The following is a 23,818-nucleotide window of genomic DNA, read 5'->3' as shown; positions in this document are numbered from 1 at the left end:
AAACAGACAACATCATTATGACAACTGTTGAAGTCACAATTTGTCCGTATCTTGAATACCAGGCACAAATCTGGTTGTATCTCAGTAAAAACACTGTAGAACTGGAAAAGAAATAGATTAGCATGACAAGGCCAATTAAAAACACGAGACAGCTTCTTTACAAGAGACTAGGGGTTCTCTCTGGAAAAGAGATGGTGGGGGAAGGATGCCAAATACATAAAATCACAAGGGACATGGAAAAAATATTAACAGGGGATGGTTGTTCACCGTTTCTCTAATACAAAAACTAGGTGATAGCAAATGAATAGACCTGGTTCATAACAAAGAAAAGGAAATATTTCTTCAATCAATGCACCATTAACTGCATAAGTCCTCGTGACAGGAACAAGTAGATATTCAAAGTTTAAATGGATTCAAAGCAGGTCATGAAAAAATGCTGCTAAATACAAAGACACCACCTCTGGCTCAGAAAGCCCCTAACGAACAAATTGCTGGGAGACCATTTGGGAGAAAGGTCACTAGTACTGGCCTGACTTTATAGTCTTTCCTAGGCATCTTCTACTGGTTATTGCCAAAGGCAGTCTTTGGGCTAGCTGGACCTTTGGTCTAGCACAGTACGGTAGTCCTTACATTTTTATCTTTATTCCTTCCTCACCACTTCCTTAGAGCAGAAATGGTTCAACAGCCATGACAGCTCAGGAGATCTTGTCTTTCACCGAGTGCACTAAAGCTCAATGAGGACAGTAGGAAAAAGAGCAGTTGAGTTGCCCAAGCGCTGGACAGCAGCACACAGGAGATGGTGAAGGGGCTGGGAGCTGAGGGGTGACAGTCCTTTGGTCTGGAAGCATTAAACTTCCTTCCCACTGAATAAGTGTGTGGCAGAGACTCCAGACTCACTGGCTATCTTAGGATTGACCAAAGGTCAAAAAGGAGACCTTCAGAAGTTTCTAGAAGTGACTTGGGTAAATTTGGCTTAGAGGAATGCTACTCATCTCCCTGCAAGGGGTTAGGTTTGGTCGACTGAAACTAGGAGGAGTTGAGGTCTGCAGATGATGGAGGTTTAACATGGAAGTGCTTGAAAGGAAAAACAAGCATTGAAATATCTCCCCCTATCCAAAATTAAAATTTCATTTTCTTCAGCTAGACTGCCCTATCATGACATCTGCACAAGCAAACATTAAGAGGGAAGACAGCATAACAACATTAAACACAAAGCAGAGTAGGCAAGTGGAAGCCTTAGGAGCTACATCCACCCTGCCTGAGCTGGCTGGTCCTGGGAGTAGCTTAAAGCCTACCATGCTCCTGAGATTCATCACTGAATTTGGGCTGCTTAGAGATTACAGCTGCCTTCTTGAGCAGGTTTATACGAGAGCGCTGACCTGACCCTTCTGCTCACATTTGGTCATGTGACAGAGACATACCGAATACGGGGAGATGTTTGGGTCACAAATACAACTAGGTCCAACTCTCCTGTATATGTGAGGTCTGTAATGTCTGTGTACCCGAAATTTTCCTCCTCACCCCTCAATTTCTCCCCTCCCTGTAGAGGTCTATCCTTCAGCCTTTGAGTTCAGTCCCAGGGCACTTCAGGAGTACACAAAGCAGAGGGTTGGCAGTCTGGCCTCAAACGCAACCTGGATGGTACTCCTGCACTGCAGAGCAATCAGAGGTCTAGAAGAAGCAGGCAAAAAGTCATGTAGGAAAGGGGTGAGGGACCCACCTTACACTGAAAAGGCGAATTTTAACTCTATAAGGTGGTTTCTGAATATTTGAGAGATTTTTCCTCACAGGAAAGGACAGAGGAGTGACTGAAAACGATACAGGAGATCTTCCCCACTGTCTGAGACACTGTACTATGTCACAAGGCTTTCATGTTGCAATTTATGAAGCTGTACTTCCAGTGAAACCTAACTGTACATTTCTTTTTCATGTACGCTGAAAATGCCATGTACTAGCAGTAGCTATTCAACCATTGCATAAAGCTATGATGTACCCTTCCCTTAGATGTAGCCACAGTCACTAGCTGCAATTCAATGGGCTATGAGTAAGGAGGAAAAAATCTCCAATATACTAGCCAGGGATATTTCTTGAATGTGAACCTACTTTATCAATTAATATATTTAACATACAAATACTGGACTGTTTGCAGTCTCACAAATAACATAAGAGATTTAAATTTTGAAACTGCTTTGCAGGATTTTGCACCTGAAGCCTGCAGCATTTGAAAACAAACACGATCAAGCTGTGCCTTGCAGCAGACGATAGTCTAGTAACACCGAGAGGACAGACTGTTAAAATAAGCATCTACATCATTTTTCACAGTACACAGTGCCACAATGCATCTGCTTAAAAACAAATATATGTTTGCAGTGAAACATTTCAACAAATCACAGAACTCAGCAGCAAAGTAGTTAAACATTTATGATTTGATTTTATCTCAGCTTGGAATGTCGCTGGAGTGTCCCACTTCTAACAACTGTTTGCTAAGTTAAGGCTTTAGTGTTTACACAGTGCTGAATGAAGCAGCCTGGTCACCAGATGTGAATGCTTCCTTAGACTAGAGCTTTCAATCAGATCACGGTCCTAATGGTCCCTGCTCCAACCTTCTTCCTCAGGACGTCCACCAGCCTTTCCAACCTGAGAGGGGGCAGGGGAGAGGGAGAGGAGAGAAAAAAAAAGGAAGCTAACGTTAGGAATGTTCTGGCTGAAAGAGACAGTGTTTGCACTGAACCAAGCTGTCCTGGTGGTGGTCACGCTCAGAAACAAAGCACTACTGTAAAAGACAGACATTAAGGGAAAATGCAGACAACTTACGGAAAACTTTTTAACCTACAACCCAACCCATTTGCAGTCAGTGATATATATCAACTCACTTTTCTTTTGTAGTATATGTAGTATCTGAGGTCCCCGTAAGGCATTCACACAAAACCCTGTGCAGCAATCCTGTGGCGCATACACACTTCGGTGTAAGCAGGACATTCAGTTCTCACACTTTTTAAAATATGAGTGGTCCATGGCTTTTGTTAAATGTTAACACTTAGCTGTTGCTTCCCCTTAAAAAATACTCTGCTCTTTATGCAACAGATACTTTTATTGTCCAGTTTATAAATTTATGCCTAAACCCCCATGTGTTTTATGTCAAAAACTTTTTCAAAGTACACAACAAGCCAAGTTTCTGAGGATGTGGATGATGATATTTTGAAGGTGGCCTGTATGATTATTATGTCAACACAACTACAGAAAAATTAACAGTCTAAATAAGTAGAACAGAGAGTCGCCTAATCCTCTCTTAGCTTTAAGGCATAGGCTACAAGCATGTCCAGCATTTCACTGGCTTAATTTGTCCTTTCCTTTTGTTAAAGTATGTAGGCAAATGCAAAGGGCTAAATTTGTTCAGGGTTTTCCATTTGCACATGTTTATCTTCAGCACTCCAGTAATCATGCATTCAAGCTATTTCTTCAATTTTTCTGTATTTTATGGAATCCTTCAATGAAAGCTCTCCCACAAATAAACTAACTATATAAAAGCAGACACTGTGTATAGTAGAACACTTTTAGAGCCATGTCCAGCATATTATACAGACAGCTTCCATAATGGATAAAAAGTTGCAGGTTCAAATAGCTGTATTCACTGTTGCAAAGTTGACCATTTTTTCTTATCTGAAAAGACAGGTGTTTTTTTTTTTTTAATATATTACACAACATGAGGAACGCAGATAGGAAATAAAAATAACACAGCTTTATCAAAACTGCAAAGTTCATTTTATCTCATGGATGCATTAGTAACTTCAGTGCAGGAAAACTAGTTAACACGTCTTGGATTTATTGCCACAAGTCATGACTAACACAGACGGTACGTATTGAAACACTCTTGTTTTCCAGGAACCACCAAGCACCATGAAGCTACACCTTTCATTGTACACACCAGGTGACTTAATTCCTGAAACGAGATTAAGAATTCACCACCCTAATGCAATTATCAGCCACCAGGAAATGTATGTGGAAAGTTCAGCTAGTTCTAGCTGTTCCACAGGGACTCTAAAGGAGTGAAAGCACAGGTGAAAAACTACTGCTTAGCTACTCCTCTCCCTTCAGTTTTCCAAGTATCACTTTTCCTTTTTAAGCAACTAGTGCATTTTTCCTGTTTTTGTAACATACATCTACTGCACTTCTTCGTCTTTAGGGAGGCAGCACCCAGACAGTCATAACTCAGTGCAGTCAGTCCACGCAAGTATGAAGTCAGGGCTTTCACAAGTTATTTGCTCCTGAAAGTTTTCTCACAGTGGATAAATCAATGTTTTCTGGATTCTAAGGGTTTTAACTCAGTTACTGGTAGGTCATAGTTTCCTCAGCCTCTCTTACTGAGAAGTTTCCCTGTTAAATCAGTTGTTAGTCCATGTGCAATTTCAGAAAGCAATGGCAGATCAGTCCTCCCTTTTAACAGCATGTATGTTCAGAAGCATTGCAGCTTTCTCAGCCACTTACTATCACTGGAGGTCTCTCTCTCTCACACTAGCACCCTCTCTAATGTGCTTCAGAGACATAAAGCACAGGAGAAACATTTCAAACTGTCTGGACAAACAGAAGGTTTGGGCTGCAAATTGTTTTCTGGGAGACAGCAGAAAAATAGTAAAATCTGAGATCATGGCCTATTTAAATCACTGTTCAGTTAAAAAGAAATACTCTGTGGCTTATACAAGCGGGGGAAAAATGACTTCAATAATTGAGGTTTCTTTCGGGGAGACATAGGTTGGAGGTCACTGCTTACACACTGTCCTGCAATCGGGCTTAGATGTGCACCACTCTGTGACCAAGCAATGACACTGCACACCAGAGCAGAACAAGTTAGCGAAGAGCTGCCCATGTTTGAAGAGAAATACCACTGGGATGAAAGTAGCTGTCTTCTGTTTAACCTTGAAACTGTCAGGCTTCATTGAAAATAATGAGGCTTAACAATCATAGCTTCTGCTTTTCAAATGAATGATGACTGAAATCATCGAAATGAGGTATCCCACACCAAATACAAACCGTGCAGGGCTTATTTGCCTTTTGTTTCAGTCATGTGTGGATTTGCAAATTTATTTATTCTTTATTAGAAGAAAGAAAAAAAAAAGCAGCAGGGGATTAAGAAACCATACCTTTGAAAGAGATTTAAACAATAATGTAGAAGAGAAGCTGTAACAGCTATTTATAAGATAAAATAACAGAGGGCAAAATTCACCCCTACACAGACACAAGACCCAATATACCACTGAAATCCCACTTAAGCCTACAAAATAATGCTATGGGCTGAATCAGTGGTTAATAACTCTTGATACAGGCCTCAGGGGGCTTTTCGGAACGATAATCCTGGACTCTTTGTTCACCAAGGGCCCAACTCTGCCATCCTGACTCACACTAAGCAACATTTTTCTTTGTGAGTAATAAAAGGCAGCTAACAAGGCTGTTTGTGTCAATGAGGTATACTACCTGCAAGGGGTAAGGGTGGCAGAATCGCCCCTTGTTGATAAGACTCTGTACCCAGCCTGGTGGGATGCTGCAGGCAGTTCCTTTTGGAGGCTGAGCATTTTAATCTGCAGTAAACTGAAGGAATAGTCTTATACCTCAAGATCAAAGGTAACTTAAATATCTAGAGGTGCTGGGAACTACCCTAAAAGTCTCAGTGTTTGCAGAGTTTTATTCAAAATATGGAAGGCACCGACCTGAAGAAAGCAACTTTTATTACTTTGTGCAATCATGATATATCTGCCAGTATAATCTCACCATATTTTACTTAACTGAAAGCAGTACTATGTTTGACTGTATCCTAAGCCACAGATTTAACAAATGACATTTGTTTTTTTGCTTGTGAAGGAAACAGTCCTCATAGTATAAATTAAATGCACAATATAACACTATCTTCTTCTGAGATGTAAGCATGGACCCTCACTGAATTTGCATCTCATGAAGCAACCAAACAAGTAATTCAAGAAGAAAGTATTTGGGTTCGTATTCTAGGTCAGACAGAAGAATGATACGGTGGGCAACTCTGCTGCAGTGCTGAAGGTCCAAATGTGCAAGGACAGACAGGCACCTTTAGGAATGTTCAACAAAGCCTCTTAAGGTCTCACTCCTCATTCTCACAGATTTCAATTTCTTGCTTAGAGATTCTGGAAAATCCCAGTAGGTGACCTTTGCTATTTCTTGGTACTTAAATAATTCTAGAAAATCTGTCCCTTAACAAATAAATTCTCTTAGCAAATGCCACTTCAGCGTTCTCTCCACAATTACTGTATGCATGCATGCAATATGAGTACAAAATGACATATAAAATACAGGAACAAACTATGTATTCAGATGGATAGGTACAACTTTGGTTTTATTTATACTGACTTGCACATATCCAAAGTCAAAAAGTCCTGTGTTTTTTGGGATACATGGAACTTGCATCCATGAAAAGCAGAAAGATGAGAGCTAGAAATATTCTTCATCTACACTACCTACTTCTGTAATGCTCATCTCAGTGCTTCCATGAAATGGAAAAATAAAAAACTCCCACAAATTAGGAAAGGGACATCTGGTCCATCATTATTTTTAAGTTAGCAAAAGATGCATCATTGTGAAGAGTCTTGAATTGCAGTGGCTTAATTCCTCCTCAATATAAATTTGGAATTAAGCAGGTGAATCTGTTTTAATACAGAAATAAAAAGATTTCCTTGAAGGGCTTGCTGCTATGATATTACCAGGTCGAATATTTACTTTTAAAAGTGTTGCTAAGCTTTAAGAAGGTCCTCATCTTCAGAGGAAGGCTACCTAAACAAGAACGTTGCTAGGTGTGTCTTCCCCAAGACGAATTCTCAACCATTCTTAACTCCTCTTCCAGTTATTTCAAACTGTGCTCTCTTATCACCTATGCATACATCTGACAAAATCCTTGTACGGAGTGTATGTTGTTATATGGAGTATTCTTATGTAGCTCCTGAACTGTTTGACAATCTGCTTTGATTTTCAGCAAAGCCTTACAAAGCTTTACTCCCTTGAGTATAAATCATTTTGGTTTTAGACTCAGCCTCCATAAAGCAGACTTAAAATCCTTACTGACAGAGAAGTTTGTTCTGGGAGCCCAGAAGCTGGACGTATAGTTGCAAAAATGTTATGTATTGGTCTCTACTGCTGACTCTTATGCGCATTTTTGGCTTGCTCTACTCTTTCACGTATTCTGCTGAAGAAGTCTAGCTCTAAACTGTAGCTTGGAATCAGTAAAAACTCTGCAACTGCATAAATCCACATAGATCAGTACATCCTCCCACACTGCTCCATCTCTGGCCAAAGGAACTCACCTCAAAGGAGAGCAGTGGCCTTTATCCACAAGTTCTGAATATGACAGTTATACAGTCACAGACTGATCTTCCAGGGCATCATGCCCCAGAAATAGCCAAAATGGATACCCAGCTGAAAGAAAAGGGCATCCTTCAAGTAGCCTATGTCCTAATCTGCAAAGCAATACATAGACTAGCTGAAAACAATAGCTTCTACCTGCAGATGGAGGAGTTCAGTGATAAAAACAAAACCCTCCTGGATTTTGAAATGCTATATAAAGGCTTATAAACCTAAACTATAACCCTTGGTTATCTTTCCAGTAGATAAGATTAGGCTTAGGCTATGAAGATGGCCTTACTTGAGTGATTTCTGGCTTCTTGTGGAATGTGTGTTGCTAACACTAATTCCCTTTAGAAACCAAGCATTTGAAAATACATTAAGTAAATAAAATGCATTGGACAAAAGCATTACAAGTAGTTTAGCAGTAGAGCTCAGTGAATGGCTGTTCGGAGAGTGGTCATACAAACAAATGCACTTAATTTCATCTTAGAATAAAAAAAATCCTTTCCTTTCCCTCTCCTTCAGTCTTCCTCTTGGATATATTTCATCAAATCCTAAATGGAGTACTCGTTTTCAGGCACTTTCTGTAAAAGTCAAGGAAACAAATGACACAGAGAGGGGAGGCTGCTGTGATACTAGTCTCGCCCAGAAACCAGTCACTTGGATAGGATCATTTACTCAAGAGGCTGGAGGAAACTGGTTCAGCTCTATTATCTGTACGAGTGAACTGGACCCAAGCTGCTTCCCTCTCAAGGGAGTAGCAGTGTGCTAACACTAGGTGCTAGGGTAGCTTGTTCTCAGTTTCAAATGTTGAGGCTGCTTCGATTGAATAAAATGCTTAAATATTCATTGGAATGTAAGGGTATGACCTTGCAGTGAGTGGCCTATCTATCACGCTACAGACACATCGCGCTCTTACCTCTGGGTGGTTCAAGTGAATCTTTAATTATTCTTATTCCTCAATTCAGGTATTATTTTTGCCACCTCAAAAGCTTGCCTTTTGAACCATAATAATTTTTGATCGACGCACTAAAAAACTTTGCCAGTTGCATTTAATGGTCATACACCAGTCTGTAACAATTCCTTCATAAATCATCATAGTGGTAAAGACTACATATGGTTCAGATGCACCAGGCTGCCTCTCTCTGCTTAACAAAGTTCCCTCTGCATCTTTTGGATCGGAGACTAGGCGTCTTTCTAAATGACACGCTGGAGTTCAGCAGTGGTTTTGAACCTGATGCAGGAATTGCCGAGTAAAATTCGGTGCCCTGTGTTAGACAGGTGGCTGGACTGACTGGTATTAATGGTCCTTTCTGGTCTTAAAACACAAGTCTTAGAGACTGATTTAGCAGCATCAGCGAGCTCTAAACCGTGGTAGACCACAGTGTTGAATCTAATCACTCCAGGCACCACCGCCAATTCCTGCCTGCCCAACACTGTTTGTAATGTCACTCCAAAAAGTATGTTCCATTAAACTTACAGGCCTTAAATTTGGCAGGGCAAACCATTCTGCCTCTGAAAAGCACTGTCACAAAACAAGCATTCCTATTAAATCCCTTTCAGCGTCTTCTCAACCCAAAAGAGTAATTCTGTATATGATTAAACTTAGAAGTAAATACAGCCAGTTGGGCTCCTGACAGCAGACATATTTCAAAATAAACCTGGCTTACACAGGCCTTGGCTAAAATATTAAGCCTTTATCTGTGGTCCACAATAACTAATCTTGTCAAATTGTTTGCTCTCTACCTTCTGTTTGGAAGATTATGAGCTAGCTCACCATTACTATTCACCTTGTGCCATCACTAGCAGCAGGAAAAGTGAGTGGTAAACACAGTTGGTCTATTTTGACAGCATTTCACCCTGCTTTGCACTGATGTAGATTGCTACACAGTACAGGATGATACAAAATCAGGACTTTGCATCTATGCTGGATTTAATGTCACCTTGTGGAAGGTATCGCTCCTTTGCTTTCAAATGCTTTCTCAGGACAGCATACACTGATTGCCTAAAATAAATGAGCTTATGAGAAAGAAAAATAAACCCTGAAACAACTATGCTGTAACCTCATCTGTATTTCAGTACACTGAGATCTACAACATGCTTATCATATAGACCAGGCTCTCACTATTGGATGGACCATTCACATCTGAGCATGTGGCTGATATTACAGAGTTAAAAAAACAACAATAACTGAAATAGAGGATATATTAGCATATTTAAGGCCAAATGATACTCATCAGATTATTTAATCAGATCACAGAATTTCACCTACTTACTCCAGCTTGAGTCCAACAGTTTATATGCCAATTTTATGCAAAGCTTACTACTTCTATTTGTGCAAGAAAAAACTTTTCTATAGCTCTTTCCATAAGCTTGAATTACTTTTAGCACTGACAATTACTGTTTCCACACATTTGGTGTCACAGCTGGTCTCTTTTTTAGGCGAAATCTTGACATCAAAGCCTACTCCTTACAGTGACAGTATTTCCACGAAGTTTGTGCTGATACGAATAGGCAAGGGTCTCCTGGATGTTCCTGCCAAATACTTCCTGGAAGTCTCTGTCATCTGCTTAGGAAAAGCTAGCAGTTTTACCTTACGCTAATATACCTTCCCCATAGAAAGTATTCTGTCATAGTATTTATTCATTTGAAGAGGGAAAAATATTACTTCCTATCAACTCCTGATGAACACTAGTCCTGCTCTTTGGTAATGATGTTTGGTATCACGAGAGAGCCACAAATCACAGGCAAGCTTATTCTGTCTCTGAACTGTTTCCCATCTTCTTCTTGAGAGCAATACAATCTCAGAAAAGCAAATACTCTTTGCTTTGAATGCTCACAACATGGAGGGATGGTCAGAACTTTTAAGTAAAGTGTTTAAAAGGCAGACATCAGGTCTATTTTGCATTATGTGTATTATGTGGCAAAACAGCATACAGAGAAGTGAAATGACTTGCTGAAGCTCAACTAACCAAGAAGACTGAAAAGCCCCACGTTTAATTTTATTTATAAGTAGTCTTGAACTGAACTGGGTTCCTCATGTGCACACAAAAAAAAAAGTATCCTGCAGAATTAGAGCCTAAAATTGCTGGATACAGAGCCCTTCTCTCTCAGCTTCTCAATCTGTGCTCCGAACCATGTCAACTGGTAACAACTAGCCAGTTTTCTTATTCTATATCCAGCTGAGATGTATTTCGGGAGATGGAAAAAGGACCTACTTTTTAGAGGATTTTGGTTTGTTCTAAATCCCTCTTCAGGAATATTTAAAAGCAATGTCAAAAATTGATTATCTAAACCAAACAGTATTTCAAACCTGCTCAAAACAAACAGTTAGACAGGATTCCTCATGAGAAAAACATTCAGGATGCAGGACCAGCAGATTGATATACATTTATAGATCTGTAGAGAACGAGGTTACTAAGAGACTCTAAACTTTAGAAGTATCAGTCTGAAACCACCACGTGACACCTTTCTGCATGTTTCAAACAAGCCTTCCTTGTAAGGCCAGGTCTGAACCTCTCAGCTGCCTATTCCAAGCCAGTCTCACCTCTTCTGGGCATGTTCTGGTCAAGTCCTGTTTACAATGAGTTTGTAAAATCACAAATGCTGATGTACTACTCAGGCTGTTTCCCCAGTACATCCCTTCAAAGCACAACTTTGGCAGACTCCTCTTGATACCATAAACAATAAAGACAACATGAGCTTTTTTCTTGATTCCACAAATATTTTACAAAACGCGACGCAGACTTGCTGGCTCTAGGCAGCTCTCAGTTACGTTCCACCTCCTGGAGGTGGTTCCACTGTCATGACCATGAGTAATCTGGAGCTTGTGGAGGGAAAATTCCTTCCTATAAACCATCATCAGATCCCTCCACTTCACATTAAAAACAATCGGTTTTACATAGGTTTGATGTATTTCAATAGATTTGCCTTCCTGACATAACTGATGTGATACTGCCCAAGCTGGAACGACTTCTACATCACTGAGAGATCAAGTCACAATGGAAACGGGTTTGGATGTAAGAGGAAAGCACTTAATTAAGCTCCCACTTGTGATAAGTCCTTCGTAACGGGCTCAGACTGGTAGGTGAACTCCCCACCCTTCCAGTGTAATCCAGTGGTGCCCACAGACTTCTCCTGGTTTCAGGGTGACTGACACTTAGTCATACTTCTGAAAAGTATTTCTAAAAAAAATAAGAGCAGTCTTCCCTCAGTAGTGGACTAACAAAAAATCCATGGATGAAACATCCTCTGCTCCTCTTAATGTTTGCAATATATTATAGATAGATGTTATCAGCATGAAGCTTGTCTATCATGGTTATGTTGCGACTGGGTCCCCTATGCAGGGATAAAACCAGAAAAGATGCCTAACTGCTCATTTACACACAAAAAAAGGGTTTTTAAAATACCAGTTGAGACTCAGCATCATGGACCAAAGTGTCTTCTACACATGCGTAGTGCTCCTTAAAATACTTCATAGGCTTTTTACTAAGTTATCAGCCATTTAAGGCCATTAAGGTAAAAACAAGCCTTCCCACTTCTAAGCTTCAGTAACCTCTCTCCAGTAGCCGGCAGACAGTCTGTCTCCAACTGTCTTCTGCACCATTCTAGCAAGACAATTCACATGAGATTTTTTTTCACTGGCCTTCTGGGCCTATTTTGCTCCATGTTCCTGCCATCTGACTGGGAATGAACTTCTTCTCTGCTCCTGGGAGGCAAGCAAATTCCTGAGCAAGGCTGACTCAGGAGAGAAGCAGTGGACCTTCAGCTCATTTTGAGGACAGCTTTAATTCTTCTGAACTGGTGAGCTTGCAGACTCAGGTCTTGGTGGCAATTCTGCCTGGTGGTGACATGAATGGGACTAATTGTAGGAGAAAAACTTTTTAATTTATGCCAATGAAAGCATAAACATTTGGCTTTACATCAAGAGTCACAAAATTCTTCAAAAGCATAGAGTAAAATATTTTCTCAGTGTTTAAAATCAGAGATCTGTGAATCGTCTTTTGTGTTGAGTTCATCATTTACTTAGATATCCCTCTTATCAGATGTAGATGTGCATCTGTTACATCCTTCAAATAATTTATGATTATCTTATCAAAGATTGAGGTGACAGAAATGGATATACTATGAGGCACAGAATAAAGTGCTAAATACAGTGATTTTATTATACACATCTCCAATACCTGCAGTGTCTTCCATTCAAAGGCTGAATTCTGATACTTTCTATGGGCAAAAATTCCATAGTCTGAAGCTGAAATGATAAAATTTGGTCCTAAAGATTTATGACTTCCAACAACTCAGTGTTTAGATCTATATCCTTATATCCACATCACGTACAGCAAAAATATAGAACAGGAAAACTGAGCAACTTGCCAATAAAACAGCAGTGGCAATGATGGGGTTAAAGCTGTTAGCTCTCATAAATACAACTGATGCTGCCTTTCTACAAAATCTTGTTAAAAAAATTAAAAGCCTTATGGAAAAATCTGGTTATTAACTAATGACTCAGTATTAGATTAGAAACACGAACTGTAATTTTTTCCTCAGAGAACTAGCCCCTGCTTCAGTAAAGGTACACTTAATTTTAAGCAGTGGAAAAATTTAAATGATTTCAAGTTTGCTTAAAATTAAATACCTTGCTGGCTTAGTCAGTTATTTCTATTTGTTGCTGAACTGTCTATTTGTTGAACAGAACTGTTCCAGCAATTCTCTAAAAGATTATACGTAATTCAGAAGCTTCAGAAAGTCTGGGCTTTCTTTTTGAGCTTCTGCACATACATTTATGGTCTTCAATCTTTTGCATATGTTAAGAAACAGTATGAGTATTAACAGAAAGAACCACAAATTTATTTTTATTCCTTCAGCCAAGCCACAAATAAATGACTCTTGCAAACAAACCAAATACTATTTAGTAACGGCAATGTAAATGCCATGGACTTATTTTATTTGGATATAAAATATTAAAGTAAATGATTATTTGCTGTGACGCTCGTTTTATCATCTTGGAAAAAAAAGCAAGTCTGAGAAAAAATTTTCTTGCTATTCTTCAAGGAGCACTCAATCTGCTGTTCAAAGTTATTTAATAATTTGTCATAGAATGGTTAACTATAAGCTTACAAATACTGTGTCAGCATGCTTCTTCCTATTGGGCAAACAACTTCAAAATCTAATTTGTTTGTGTTATTGGTCTTACTAAATATTAGTTTTTGCAAGTCTGGTTTACACCATTGATGTTAACTATGCCAACATTCTGATTTTGTTCTGAAGTATTCCACAACAAGCTGATATTATACAATACAAGCCCAAGAGCTAGCTGATCCAGTTTACTGAGTATACTTAGTGTATTTTGCTACTGATAAATCAATAAAACCATGTTGTAATCTACAAACTTCCATCTCTGTGAAGCAGCTATAAGCAAACTGTAAATGAACACACAGGTCAAAAACTGGGATGCTGTGATTATGTTGACTCTGAAAACATTTGACTTTCATAGAATACATTTTAGTGTTTGAGAGAAGTTTCAGCACTGCTTGTATTTTCGTGAAAGGCTGAGATGATAAATATTCAAATGATGATAAATATTTGTGTTTATATTGTAACTACCCATACTTTAAGAAAACAATATCTGCACTGCAATCCACAATTTACAGAGGTTAAGTAAATGTAAACCATAGCTACACAAAGAAAATAAATACTTGACTTAAGACTGTATGCTCCGTTTTGCATTCTTCATCCATGTGAAACTCCCTGCAGTCAATGGGTATCTCAGGTGTGCAAGGAATGCAGGAAAGGCTTATCTGTCATTCCCTTTGGTTGGGATTTTTTGTCTTCATTCTGTTAAGTACACCACTGAACATAATCCTGGCATTGATCATAAACCGTCAGATGCTAAAGGCCTCACTACAATTTATGACACCCAAAATATCCATGAGAAGGCTATCCCATAATCTGCTCTGGCAATATCACACATTATAACTGTATAAGACTTTTGGTACTGATACCACAAACTGCTCTATTAAGGGCTGTCTTCAAATGAAAAGGAGACGTCAAAAGATATTATTAATCATTAGTACTACAAAGGGTCTCAGCTGCAGTAATTCTGAACATCACCAAATCTGTCTTTCAGGACTCTGGTACTGAAAACGGGATCCGCGGCTCCACATGTGCTCTGGACCAGCGCATTCCTCCTCCAGACTCACAGAGAGCACGGCAGCACCTTGGGATGGGATTTACAACTAGTTTAAGAAGGGTGCTCCTAAACTAGCTAAATAGGTTTTTTTTGTTCTTTTTTTTTACTCTCAGTCCCTTACTTTAACTGTCTTGCTCTAAGCTGTCCAGAGGTCCTCAAGCTGCCTTTCTCTAAGACTAACCTGAGGCCACTTGTTTCTTTTAAGGTGACAAAGATAACAGCAGTGCTACCACTCCTCCTTTTCAAAACAAGTATAAAAAATTATACTATCAGCTAGAGCATTCAGCCAAGCTAAGGGAAACTTGGTTTTAACCCACATCTGCCACTTTTCAGGAGACCAGTCCACTCCAGGGCTGAAGAGTCTTCTCTGCTTATCTTTCTGAAGCTATGAATTTCTGTGAAGAAACATCTGAAATGTTATTAGACCTGAAGGTGTGATTCTGTGGGTAGTGATCGAGGGCACTCACCTGGAAAATGGGAGATGGGTGTTCTGATACTGGCTCTGTATTTATGTTCAACAGGCATTGGATGAAACTGAGAAAAAGCCCTAAAGGAAAGTGTCAGAACCAGGTCTCGCTTCTCAGAGGTGAGTAGCCTACTCTGCTCACTGATCCGAGAAGCCTGCATTATTTTCTGCTATGTGGTACTACTTCAAGGCAAGGAATAGAGAGCATCCAGACCAAACCTGCGTGGCTAAAACATCCCTCTGAGATACAGGAGATCTGAACCAGGATCTCCTCAGATGGAGGAGGAAACTCAGTTCCATTTTGTCACAAGCCGGAGGAGTACCCCCGCTTCTAAACAACCACTTAGAACACTGGGGCGGGGGGGCACAGGTGCCAAGGAAGCTTTTGAAAGAAAACGTCTGACATCACCCTGCTCTGCGTGGATCTCGGTGCAACCAGTCTGCATCACTCTGGTTCAGCACGTGCCTCTCCATTTGGGTCTCCAAGGAATCCAGGCAGAAAAGACAAAAAGTCGATTTTTTTTATTTTTTCAGTCAGAAGTTTTCTGCTTATGCTAACCCAAGTCCCCTCTTCTTTGGGCCGGGAAGTTATCAGTATTAGTAGTACTAAGTTATCAGGCCCTCCCTCCATAACATCCTGCAAATTTTACCTGGACTGTAACATGGAGTACGCAATTCAAAAATTGGTAAGTGAAGTGTCATCCAATAAAGATAATACAATCCAATGCAGAAAATACATTTCATTACAGCTTTGCAAAAGTGATATATTTCCTTTTGTACAGCATGAATAATACGTTAGCCTTACCAAGGGAAACAAGATCTGCCTAGTGATACAGAAACGTGGTATACCTACAACAGTCCAGAGAATATGCCACTAGTGACTGAATTTGTTCAGCTCACCTTAGATTTGAATACTAGTTCAATATTTTATTTCCTCCAGACCCAGAAAATTGATTTCACTCTAGATGTTGAATTTCTCTGAGGCTGCACATAACCACACTGGCTTACTCAATTCTTTTATTACAACAAACAGGTATCTCTATGAGACTTTTTAACTCATCATTTCACCATGCACATTAGTGCAGTCTGAGGGGAATTTTTCTGAGAGGAGTCACTGGCGTCAGTGCAGAATTCCAAGTATTTAAATGAATTCTGACCCTACTATGTACTGCTTTCAGTTAGATCACACATGACTTTCTTCACACATTTCAATTAGTCTTAATTCCTCACTGAATTCCTAAAGCAGACTCCTTCCAAGCCTATTGCGCCTAAATCCAATAAATTCACACTGCCTGTTATTGCCACTCTAGTTAATGGTAATATTTTTGTATATGATATGATGTGATTGTTACTAGATTTTGTGTTTCAGACTTTCTCATGTTCCTATTCATGTCTTGCATGCCAAAGAAATTTTGCATCAGCTCTGCTGCACTCTGCAGAATTCTTCAGGGTATGTGGTAGTTTTGCGTGTCTGGGAATCTTCCATCTGGCTAGTGTGGGTTTCCTAAACACCATAAAACCCCGCCTGTGGAGATTGTGTATCTCTTATGGGCCCCATGGAACTTATAATCTGCTTTTAATCATTGCACGAGGCAGCCAACACATCAGGCCTCATCAAGCAGTTTTTTCCATGTTGAATCTCCTTTAATAACTTTTGATCCAGTTCTGAAAGTCCAGAACTATTGCTAATTTTCATTGGTATCTTAGACTGCTACAAGAGTCATCTTCCTCGGCTCCCCATTTCCTTCCATACAAACTCTCATAACCATTGACTTCTGTGGCTTGTTACAGCAAGTAAAAGATTCTTAGCACTTTGCCCTCACTTGCTCATCTTTTGAATGTACCCACCAGCATCTGTTTCTCAGTAAACTACAGGTCATATCCTTAACTGGGACAAATGAATGCAACTCAGTGCGACAGAGCTAAGCCAATTTGCTGTAACTAAGAAACTAGCTCTACGTCTACATTCTTCAACAAGTCACCAGAACTTACTTTACATTTCAAAATGCCAGCACCAATTAAATTATTCCCCATATGATATTAAAAGATTACCAACTATTCAGTCCCAGCAGAACTTCACAGCAGCAGGCAGCACAGTGGTTTTCATTAAAAGCAAAATCACTTTTGACATCTGCTAAATTATTTACTGACACAAATCAGTGAAACTACTAATATCTCTGAAGCTGTACTCCTAGCCGCCAGTAGTTAACACGTTGATCTGACATTCAGCAGAATATAGTTTCATAAGTAAAAAAAAAAAGCTGTCTAGTTTTAATAGGGAAGTCTGAACCTCTAAATTTAACTTCGTAATAAAGTAAGAAATCAAATCATATTTATTGTTTTGAAAGATGAAAATTAAATAAATGTATCTCTCAAATTTAAAATAAAGCCAACTGAGTTCTCTAACTTTTGGTGGTTCCTCCAAAACAAATAGCTTTAAGTCCCGGTGAATGTACAACTTGTTTCTTTTGTGCAGTGCTTCTGCCTGCAATTTCTAATTAACTAGCTCCATTCTTATCTACAACGAGTGACTGAACGCATACAAGCTACAATGTACACTTCAACTAAATATATGTAGGTATGATTTTAAAAGGGAGATAACTAGTTAACAACATTTGCATGTTGCAAAGAGGCTCAATTAGTATAATAATTCAGAAATCTTGCTTTTAGCCTGTTCCCTGCATAGCTGTGCTGTACTGAATACAATCTGCACACTAAAGATATCATGTTTGCAGTTAAAAATCTCCAGAGACTTTAGACCTATACATAAAGCTACTTATTTCACTCTTTTCTGAGACACTGACCTGTATCCTCATTTAAAAATGAACACCACATCTTTATGTTATTAAATCTTTGTTTTGATCTATTAGTATTCACCAAAGTGCCATTTTATCCAACCCCGCACTGAATAGGCAAGGCTGGAGGTAACCATCTGCAGCTTTAGAGTCTGCGTTTGAATTGATGAAAAGAGCTTTGTGTTTTCATTGCCAAGTTTGATTCTTCCAGTCATTAGACATTCCCCTCAGATCGCATCAATGAAGCGGACTCTCTTACACCCATGTGTTAAATTCTCTTCTCCTCATGGTTTCCTTTGCCAGCTATACTCCAGAAAGACTACCGGGTCTTAGCCACATTCTTCTCACAGCTGTGTTAAAAAAGAGCATCAGAGCGTCTTCCCAAAATCCATATGTGTATCTGGTCAGTCCCCTGTCGGAGGGTCACCTCACATTGTGGTGTGATTATTCAAATATTCATTCTTGTTCTTGAACTGCACTGCTCAGATCATTCTGGGAAAGATTAGACTCTCCAGCCAGCACCGGAGAACGTCTTGGACGTTGATGTGAAACGCACACAGCTCCTGTACTCGGAAGGCAGATTAGTTTTACTTGCAGAAGAGGGGGACTCTAACCACTTAATAAATGCTTGCTTCTTACTTCTTTCCATTTTTTGTATTCTTTTCAACTGTTGAATGCTGGTAAGAACTGTTTGTTTTTGTTGTGTCATTGATCGACTAATTTATCAGCATCAGCCAAGAAACTAAGTGAACAACTACAAAAGCAGAGAAAGCATGTTCAGAAATGCTGGAGGGAAATCCAGGACTACTCAAAAAAAGGGTGTGTTCCAGTAACAATGAAAGTTAGGTGGCCAAAAAAATCACACCTTAAGAGGTAAAGTAAATGTTATTAAGGGTAGTATTTCTTTCATGAGAGAGAGTAATTTCCTTTAATAAAACTATCTGCTTATTCAGAAGATCGCTTAGTTTTCTTATGTATTCAATCTGCTGAAATATTTTATCCAAATCTGTAACTCTCCTGACTTCCTCCTTAAAAGAAAAAAACCCCAAATCAAAAGAAAAGGTCTCTTTAATAAACAGTTAAGGACAAATCAAGTAATAATTTCTGTTTTACATCACTTTTATATTTGCTTTGTTCATAGTCAGAACTACCTCGACAAGGTGCACAAGCAGCATGTTTCTCACCGTTTATGCTTATTTTCATACCTGTATATTTTAGCATTGCACCATTACTTTGTGGATTTGTGTTTACTTTTAGAGGATTACATAGAAATTCTACACATGCACCCTCTGCTGCCACCTTACACAGCTATGTGAGTGTGCAAGTGTGACTGTGCTCACACGCAGAGAGCTACGCTTTACTGAGCTAGAATCATTAAATTGTGAGAAAAAATAGAAGCCCTCAATAGACAAATTGCATTAAAATTCACTCCAGCTGCAAAGCTGTTGCAGAAAAATAGAACATTTCCTGGAAAAAACACATCAAAAGTGGCCTCAGCCTTTACTGATAATTGGCTAATATTGATTTGGTATTACATTATAACCTCCTCTGATCTCACTGACATCAGCAGCCACTCCTCAATCCCAGAGGTTCCAGCAGGAAGGACAGTTTTAAAATGTCTTGCTTCCTCTGCTGGCAGAGGCATTAATTAATTCACAGGCTTTTCCAGCCACCTTCTCCAGGTCAGCCCCATTTCCCTGCTGGGGCTGCACCAGCTGGCTCCTGGCTTCTCCGGCACGACAAACTTGCAGGGGGCCTGTGGCGCTGTGCCAACACTCCTGGTGAATTCTGTGCCGCTGTCCTAACTCTTTGTTTGTAACCATGAATTAGAAACATTAATTAAATATAGAAAATTATAGTCATAGCCATTCTACAAAGTATAGGTTAAAAATACTAAGTGTCACGCAGATCATCATAATTTCCTATTGAATAAATATGTACCATTCTATGTGTGCGCATACATGTATTTATTTACATACACCACAGTTAAAATGTGTATTTGCTTTATAAACTAGAATAGTGCTCTCTTAGAAGTCTAATGTGTATCTTGTTAATATTTCAAAATCAAAATAGATTCAAACAAATGCTGCTAAATCTGTGTGGTCACTCTCTGAGCATCAACATTTTCTGTTTCACACCACCCCCCCTGCTAGGATGGCGAATCATCACACTGCAGTGAGCAGACGTGAGATGTTCGCTCTACTTCAGTGTAAACAGATTTTTACTATATCCAAGTTCACTATAAGCAGATTCCAATATATCCCCCTTCTGGTTCACAGCTGCTGTTTCATGTGGGATAGGATCCAGAAATTTTTTAGATGCTTTGTGTCCTGACAGAAAACACAGGACCACTATTCTGACTTGGATCTCACGTTTAGAAAGCAACAATTGCAGGTGGGTACACAAACGGCTGACATGATGGCAATGCCACGGAGAAATTACATCTCTATTTCAAGCTCTGCATATGACGCTGAATGCAAACACTGAAGTTTTTAAGAATATTAAAAAATTCTTTAGTGTTGTCAGAGAACAGATCAGCAAAGGCATAGTGAACACCAGCAAATTACATGGTACGAAGATAGAGAGTACATCCTTTTTCAACATTGTTTTAATTATTCTAATTATGTTCTTTCTTAATGAAGCTCATAATTATTTTCCTCTTCTGATTTTTAACTGTTGCTACATTATTCAGATATTTTACTGAATAATACTGAGAAACTACTTTATATAGCTGCTAAAAATACTTCCCTCATATATCAGAATTCAATTTTACTTGAGCATTTAAAAGAAGTCAAGAAAACAGATGTTTTAGAACCCTATTTAGGCTATGAATCGTAGTGTCACATTTTAAATTACAATAAGCATCCTCTTAAGACAGTGCTAATAATTAATACTACTGTAATTAATACCAAGAAGCCTTTCCGTTGACAGGTTTCTAAATTGTCAGTTCCTTTTTGAAATGTAGAACATCCTACATCTTCGAAATAAAAAGCTAAGCTAACAAATGAGTTCCTGCCTAATTGCCAAACACTGATTTGTATGAAGCGGTTGAGGTTACAAAGAAATTGGGAATTCTCAGCCCGGTTTCCCTGCTGATGAGTACGAACTGTCTGTGTAGCTCTCCCAGAGGTGTCAGAGGAATCTCTATAGTGTCACACAAGGGTTCTTAGCTCAAAGTAAACACACTTTCCACAAACTCAGCTGCTTAATCTGTTTGCAGGTTGAATTATAAGATGGGGGTGGATGACTCCGGGTGCTGGGAAGACGCACAGAGCATTTCCACAGTTTCTTGGTAAAAAGGGCATGCTATTGTCATCAAAAGACTTCACCCAATTGTTTAATTTTGCTATAGGCTCAGTGGTCTGATCTTAGCAATAATGAAAACTAACCTGACCAAAATTTTCCCAAGTAGTTGAGCATGTTAAATTGCGTAAATTCTTTTCACTATAGCAGTGCATCACCACCACTTTAATTCAGGTTGTGGCTGCACTTCTATCCTAGCCACCCTGGTTACACGGGATTAAACAAGACTGTTTCACTAAAAAAAAAACAACCAAAAAACAACCTTCACTTAAATATCTATGGTTAGTAAATGTTTATAAATAAAATGAAATAACAACTTTAAAAAATGTACAGAAAGGTTTAGCCAATATTCTCTTTAACGTGCTGTAATTGTTTTTTGTAGGTTTATTTTTATCAAGCATGCACCTGCTGAAGTTTCAAATATATCTAAGTGTTCAGAATAAAGATTTGAATGATTCTCAAACAACCACTGGAGGTTTTAAAGAGATGGCTGAAAATTAAAAATATAAAAATATAATTTCTTTATTTTTTTAATAGGAGAACTCAGCATGTATTTTTTTAAACAGAAAGAACTCTCGGTAGGTCCTTGCAATATATTATAAGCCAATTTCTGGCTACTCTGGAAATATGCTGCAGACATTAAAGTTGAAGACAAATATGGACAGACAGGAAAATTTGCATCAGTTCAGCATCGACCACCTTGGAAGGGTGAGAGAGGGGTATTTTGCAGCTGATGAATGTAATGCAGAGACGAGAAGTGCCAGACGGTGAAGAGGCACTGCCTACACGTTTGCCTATGTCCCAGCAATCAGACTTTCAAAGGTTTATGTGCTAGTAATAACAAACATGACAATAAGGACTTCAGTAGAGATGAACTTCAGGTTTTGGAGTTCAGTAACCTTTTAACAGGGAATCTTATGATGGGAAAGAGAATACAATCCCTGTTCACTGACTCAGAGACTTCCTGTTGGTTTCAGTGAGATTTTGAAGCCACCCCTAAACAACCCCATCAGCATTTACCATGACATGAAACCTGCCAGATGCGTAACAGACCAAAAATGAGAACCTTAATATTCTACCATGCAATTATAAAGGCAAATACTCTGTTGCCATAGGATTGCCATGCGGTAAAAAGACAGTGAAAACCATTCATAGGAGATGGAAACACTTTCTCTGTGCCTTGCGCGTGTAGAAAGCAGTTTCCATAACAGTAATGACAGGCACACCGTCATTATTGGCAGAATACTATAAAACTGTTAAAACGATCAGCTTCACACTGAGTAGGTAACAAGCTGAACGGCTGACAAAGAAGGAATCGTTTTAAAGGACCTTTTCTGAGTACCACCACACTTTCAGTCATAGACAAAATACCAGAAGAAACAACATTTCATTTGGTTTTCAACTGCAATTTTTCTTGAAAGACGGCAAGTGACTTACTTCTGAACTTTTTCATTGGCCTCCTGTGAAGCCTCCAGGGCTTTCTGGAGCTTCAGCTCTGTGTCCTTTTGCTCTGACCGAGCTTGCTGCAGCTGAGCTGCCAGATCTTCAATCTGGTGATAGGTAAGGGTCACAACATCCTCCCTGCCCTGCAGTCCACCTTCAGAAGTACTGAAAGTACGGTTAAGCTGGTCCTTCAGACTCATTCCTTCAGACAAAGATGTGTATAATCTGGGAAAACAAAATCATACACGTTATTAAGTTTCAGTTTAAGGCTGAGCTGCAGGAATACTACACTCAGTTTAACTAATATTTTTAATATTATCATATACGGATCCACATGCACTCATACCAAAACAAGTTTTATTGTTTTATTTATATGACAGAGAACAAAAGGAACATCCCGTTTCCACAAGGCTCTTCTAGAAGTATGTAACAACTATCAGAATTTTAAGAAGTCAAAAACCTATTCAACAAAAACTTAAAAGGCAGTATTTTTCAGCTGTAGCATCTTCCTGGTCACCTTTGAGCTGCAGCAAAAAGTTGTTAGTGCGATTTACATGAGGTTGAATTAATCAGTGTAAGTTACTGATGTGTTATTAACTTGTGTTACACAGGACTCTCTTTTAGGAAGCAGACTCACCAGCTACAGGGGTGTTCATTTGCAAAACTGCAGATTTTTCAATACAATGAAAGGAATAAAAATGCTACAATGCAAAAATTAACATCATTAAATCAGCAGGATTACTTAAAAGTATGAATGATTTGCACATGCTAACCAATTCTAAAGGTCTTTGGTCAATTTTTGTGAGAGGAAACTTAAAATATTTCTTGATGCTAGTTTAAATAAGCTAGTAACACCTGTACTAGAATATCCTGTGTCTTAAATAGCCTCTCTATAGTAGACAGAGATAGGTAATCTGCCAGCATCAGGGTTTTATCATGGGACATTTCACTATCTACAGTGTCCTCCACCATAATTTCTTGCAAGGTCCTTTCTGACCCACTGTTCTGGCTTCACTCAGGCAAAAAGTAGACACGTTTACCATCTATTTCACACTGAAGTGCCACAGATGTGTATTCAACCCATTCAGTTTTATACGTGATTTTGAGGTATATTCATAGAGATACCAAATCATAGAGCAAAAAAATAATACTCTTTCATTGTACAAACCAGAACACAGTACTACATGCTTTGTATTTGTATGCCAGAAAGTTCTGGACAAATCAAAGGGAGATCAGAAATTAAAAATGAAATTGAATAGGGTC

At 39.0% G+C, this 23,818-nt stretch overlaps 1 protein-coding gene across 1 annotated transcript in view; it reads right to left on the bottom strand.

The window, feature by feature from the left end:
- Positions 1-2,244: 2,244 nt before the first annotated feature.
- Positions 2,245-23,818, bottom strand: part of MIPOL1 (mirror-image polydactyly 1) — a 165,151-nt gene continuing 143,577 nt past the window's right edge. Inside the window, exons 12-13 of the mRNA XM_050897480.1 lie at positions 22,550-22,780; positions 2,245-2,637 (exon numbers count right to left, since the gene is read on the bottom strand). Coding sequence (XP_050753437.1) covers positions 2,571-2,637; positions 22,550-22,780 — 298 coding nt within the window. The 3' untranslated portion in view covers positions 2,245-2,570. The remainder of the gene's footprint in view (positions 2,638-22,549; positions 22,781-23,818) is intronic.

The sequence above is a fragment of the Gymnogyps californianus genome, chromosome 5, assembly GCF_018139145.2.
Source record: "Gymnogyps californianus isolate 813 chromosome 5, ASM1813914v2, whole genome shotgun sequence".
Taxonomy (NCBI): Eukaryota; Metazoa; Chordata; class Aves; order Accipitriformes; family Cathartidae; genus Gymnogyps; species Gymnogyps californianus.
Note: the sequence above shows the minus strand (reverse complement) of the source record. Positions and strands in the feature narration are given on the sequence as shown.